The 4,605-nt window shown below is 43.4% G+C and overlaps 1 protein-coding gene across 1 annotated transcript; it reads right to left on the reverse strand.

The window, feature by feature from the left end:
• Positions 1-247: 247 nt before the first annotated feature.
• Positions 248-4,415, reverse strand: GON7 (GON7 subunit of KEOPS complex). The gene is given in 2 exon segments (NM_001193961.2): positions 248-1,130; positions 4,188-4,415. Coding segments are annotated over 2 exon segments (303 nt in total). The 5' UTR covers positions 4,396-4,415; the 3' UTR covers positions 248-1,035.
• Between the last annotated feature and the right edge of the window lie 190 nt (positions 4,416-4,605).

Consider the following 4,605-nt stretch of genomic DNA (forward strand, 5'->3'; position numbering starts at 1 on the left):
AGGCTATTTATGTAACCCAGTACTCTGTAATCTGAGGGCAAATACTTATCCTGAGATTTATCTGTGAAATAAATCACATAGTTTGTAAAGTTACTTCCAACTCTAAAATCCCATGACTATTTGTATTTTACTAGGTACATGCTACTTGATTTCTTTGCATTGAAGCTATCTACATCAGGAAGGATGCATAGTGAATAAACATGCCTTAGTCCCACTGACAAGCAGAAAAGAAACACACACATACATACTTTAGGAATATATATTTTTAAAGGATTCAATAATCTTTTTAAAGCTAAATCAAAGCATGGCTACAGGAGGAGAGGAAATATCCAAATTGTAATCAACGCAGATTATTTACTTAAGGCCTTCCATTTGTACCTGTATACATACTATATCACAGCACAAAAGCATACCCTACCCCATCTGGCTCTCTTAAGGTACATGATAAATCAGATTAATGCACATTCATCAAGCGGCATCATCTCAGGATATCTGTATCTTTGACATGGGTATGAATTCAGGGTTTCCTTGGGTCTCTTTCAAGGACTCTCTCTTCAGTATTTCTATTTCCTCATTTTCCTTCTATTTATGAAGAACTGTTATTTTTACATTTAATGCCCACTTTTCACCACTTGTTCATGTCAGTTCTCTGAAATGTTACTGCCTATGAACCATGACGTACTGTTTATAACAGAAGCAGAAGTTAAAAGATGTAGACATCACACAAACCAATGGTTATTTTAAAAATAGAAAACAATGATAAAAATTCAGTTGCCAACTTAAGAGGATTTTATATATTATGAAGTGTTCTATTTTCCTCCCACGGTCTGAAATTTATTTCTCAAGAAAACAGGTTTTATTTCTAAGCCTTCACTGTCTTTGCTAGAAACAGAAAAACCAGTTTTCTCTTTGACAAGATTGTCCCAGGAAAACAACACAAATGCTTTTCCAAATTACAGCATAAGTCTTCCTTAAATGTCCTAGTGTGACAACTGGGATACAACAGCCATCTTTTAAATGTCATAAAGGCTATTGTTAAGATGGTGGTTTTGGCCGTTTTGCAGATGGTCCATCGAAGTTAGTTCTGTTATCAATGTTATTTTCATCTTCGGCATCATCTTCATCATCACCTTTTAAAATAAATATTTGTTGTATGACAATACGTTCTATGGTTGAAAGAAATATATATAGCTAAAGTGGTTGATAACGAGACCATTTCACTTTAGGGATTAATAAAACCATGCACATTTTAGATTAAAATGATTTTGAGAATTTCAGTGTTTAAAATCTTTATTTTCTATCACTTTCCTCTTTGGAAATATTAACTCATTCATCATAAAATCCAGTCTCTTTTTTTTTTTTGAGATGGAGTCTTTCTCTGTTACCAGGCTGGAGTGTAGTGGCGCGATCTCAGCTTACTGCAACCTCTGCCTCCAGGGTTCAAGTGATTCCTGTCTCAGCCTCCCAAGTAGCTGGGATTACAGGCACGCGCTACCATGCCCGGCTAATTTTTTGTATTTTAGTAGAGACAGGGTTTCACCATGTTGGCCAAGATGGTCTCGATCTCCCGACCTCGTGATCTGCATGCCTTGGCCTCCCAAACTGCTGGGATTACAGGCATGAACCACTGTAGCCGGCCAAAATCCACTTTTAAAAGTGTACCGCTTAGTGGTTTTTAGTATATTCACTAGATTGTGCAACCATCACCACTCTCTAATCCTAGAACACTTTCATCACTCCAAAGAGAAATGAATTATGCCCATTAGCAGTCACTTTCCATTCCCCTCAGCCTTCGGCAACCACTAATCTACTTTTGTTCCCCCTTAATTTTTATTAGTGAGAGGGTCTTGCTATGTTGCCCAGGCTAGACTCAAACTCCCAGGTTCAAGTGATCCTCCTGTGTCAGCCTCTAGAGTAGCTGGGACTACAGGTGCCCACCACTGCACCCAGCTCACTAATCTCTCTCTATGGATTTGCCTATTCTGTACATTCATATAAACAAAATCATATAACATGTACCCTTCTGTGTCTGGCTCTCACTGTAGCATAATGTTTTCAAGGTTCATTCATGTTGTAGCACGTATTAATACTTCATTACCTTTTATTGCTAATAATATTCCATTGTATGGATACACCACATTTTGTTAATGCACTCATCAGTTGATGGATATTTGCATTATTTCTATTTTTTAAAATTATCATTATTTTTAGAGATGAAGCGATGGGGCCTCACTCTGTCCTCCAGGCTGGAGTGCAGTGGAACAATCAGCCCACTGCAGCTTCAAACTCGGGTTCATGTGATCCTCCCACCTCCTAAAGGTGCAACACCAAGCCCGGTCAATTGTTGTTTCCACATTTTAGTCACTATAAATGCTGCTGCTATGAACATTCATGTGTAAGTTTTTGTGTGAACATACTTTCCAGTTCTCTTGCGAGGACTACCAGTGGAACTGCTGGGTCATGTGGTAACTTCATGTCAACTTTTTGAGGAGCTACCAAACTCTTTTTCCCAGTGGTTACACTGTTTTACATTTCCACCAACAATGTACAAGATCTCCAATTTCTCCACATTCCAGCCAACACTTGTTATTGTTCTTTTTGATCATAGCCAACATCCATATTATCAAGATGTAATTCCCAAGATGGAAGGAAAGTACAGTTTAAGCTCTTCTTAGAGAATTGTAAATCCTAACTCTAATATCTATTCTTGGATTTTTCAGCTCAGGACAGTTAAAATGTACCTGCCTGGCCAGGTGCAGCAGCTCAGGCTTGTAATTCCAGCACTTTGGGAGGCCAAGGCAGGTGGATCACGAGGTTAGGAGTTCGAGACCAGCCCAGCCAACACAGTGAAACCCCGTCTCTACTGAAAATACAAAAACTAGCTGGGAGTGGTGGCGGGCGCCTGTAATCTCAGCTACTTGGGAGGCTGAGACAGGAGAATCACTTGAACCCGGGAAGCAGAGGTTGCAGTGAGCCGAGATTGTGCCACTGCACTCCAGCCTGGGCAACAGAGCTAGACTCCATTTCAAAAAAAAAAAAAAGTACCTGCCTATTTCTGCATTCGAGGCAATTTTTAAAAAATAATGCAGTTAAACTTCACGTTTCTACTTTCAAACTGCACCTACAAAACTGGAAAGGTAAGGGAGTCTCTAGGAGTTAATACATGTTAAAATTAAGTCTGTCCCACTCCTTGGAACCTGTTCCTACTCTGCGATAGATTGTACTCTTCCAAATATGTCTGTAGTTTCACACCTGATAAAACTCCTTTTTATTCAATACTCCAGCTCAAAAGTCTTATCCTCTTTGAAGCCTTCCGAGGGTCTCTGGGTTTGCAACACTTACAGAGGGCCATAGAACCACGTTCTTTTTTTTTTTTTTTTTTTTTTTTTTTTGAGACGGAGTCTCGCTCTGTAGTCCAGGCTGGAGTGCAGTGGCGCGATCTCGGCTCACTGCAACTTCCGCCTCCCGGGGTCAAGCGATTCTTCTGCCTCAGCCTCCCCAGTAGCTGGGATTACAGGTGCCCGCCACCACTCCCAGCTAATTTTTGTATTTTTAGTAGAGACAGGGTTTCACCATATTGGCCAGGCTGGTCTCGAACTCCTGACCTCGTGATCCGCTCGCCTCAGCCTCCCAAAGTGCTGGGATTACAGGCGTGAGCTACCAGCCTGGCCACTTTCACTTTTAATAAGAGTGTCTGCCTGTATAATCCCCTTGTGTTTCACAAGGGCAGGAACTGAGTCGCATTGACCTCATTCTTCCTCCAGGGCTCAGCTCAGGGTTTGGCAAATAGTAGTAGGCATTCGGCAAGTTTTTTAGTGAAATAAATGAAATAGCGATGAGTCGTGGAAATGTTTGAGTAGAAGCAGCCCAAATATAGTGATAAATGCCAACAATTTTTATTTTTTAAATTATCTTTGAAATAACAATGGAAACGGGGTCTCGATATGTTGCCCTGGCTGTTCTGGAACTCCTGACCTCAAGTGATCCTCCTGCCTCGCCCTCCCAAAGTGTTGGGATTACAGGAGTGAGCCCCACTTCGCCTGGCCCGCCAAAAATTTTTAGATGCAATTCTTCTTTCCTCGAGGCTCACTTTGTCCAAGTCTGCCACTCTACACGGGCTCCCCAAGCCAATTTCCCCTGGCTCCCGCCCCGTCCTCCTGTCGCTGCAGCACCGTCTCAGAGCTCACCGTCCAGGGCCTCGTCTGGAGCCGCCGCCACCCGGTGCTGCACTTCCGCCTGTACCAGGGGGCCGAATAATTCCGTTACCAGCTCCTTCATCTGGGCCACGCCAGACAATAGGCCCTGGAAAGGGTCGCCGTCACCCGGCGCCTCACAGGACACCCGCAGCTTCTGCGGCTTCCCTTCCTGCCCGACATACTCTCCCAGCAGCTCCATGGTGACCACTAAGCTTCCAGAACACGACACCGGGAAGCGCCACCCGGAGGCGGAAATCAGCCCGTGGCCGGCGCAGGCGGCAGAAGGGAGAGGAGTGACATCCGTTTGTCGGAAGTCGCTCCTCCCCCTTCCTTCGCTTTTTTTCCTTGTCATTGGTTCCTGGCACTCGGGCCCCGCCTCCTCCGGCTACGCCCCTCGTGGCCGCTTTTC

This window comes from Macaca mulatta, chromosome 7 (assembly GCF_049350105.2).
Source record: "Macaca mulatta isolate MMU2019108-1 chromosome 7, T2T-MMU8v2.0, whole genome shotgun sequence".
Taxonomy (NCBI): domain Eukaryota; kingdom Metazoa; phylum Chordata; class Mammalia; order Primates; family Cercopithecidae; genus Macaca; species Macaca mulatta.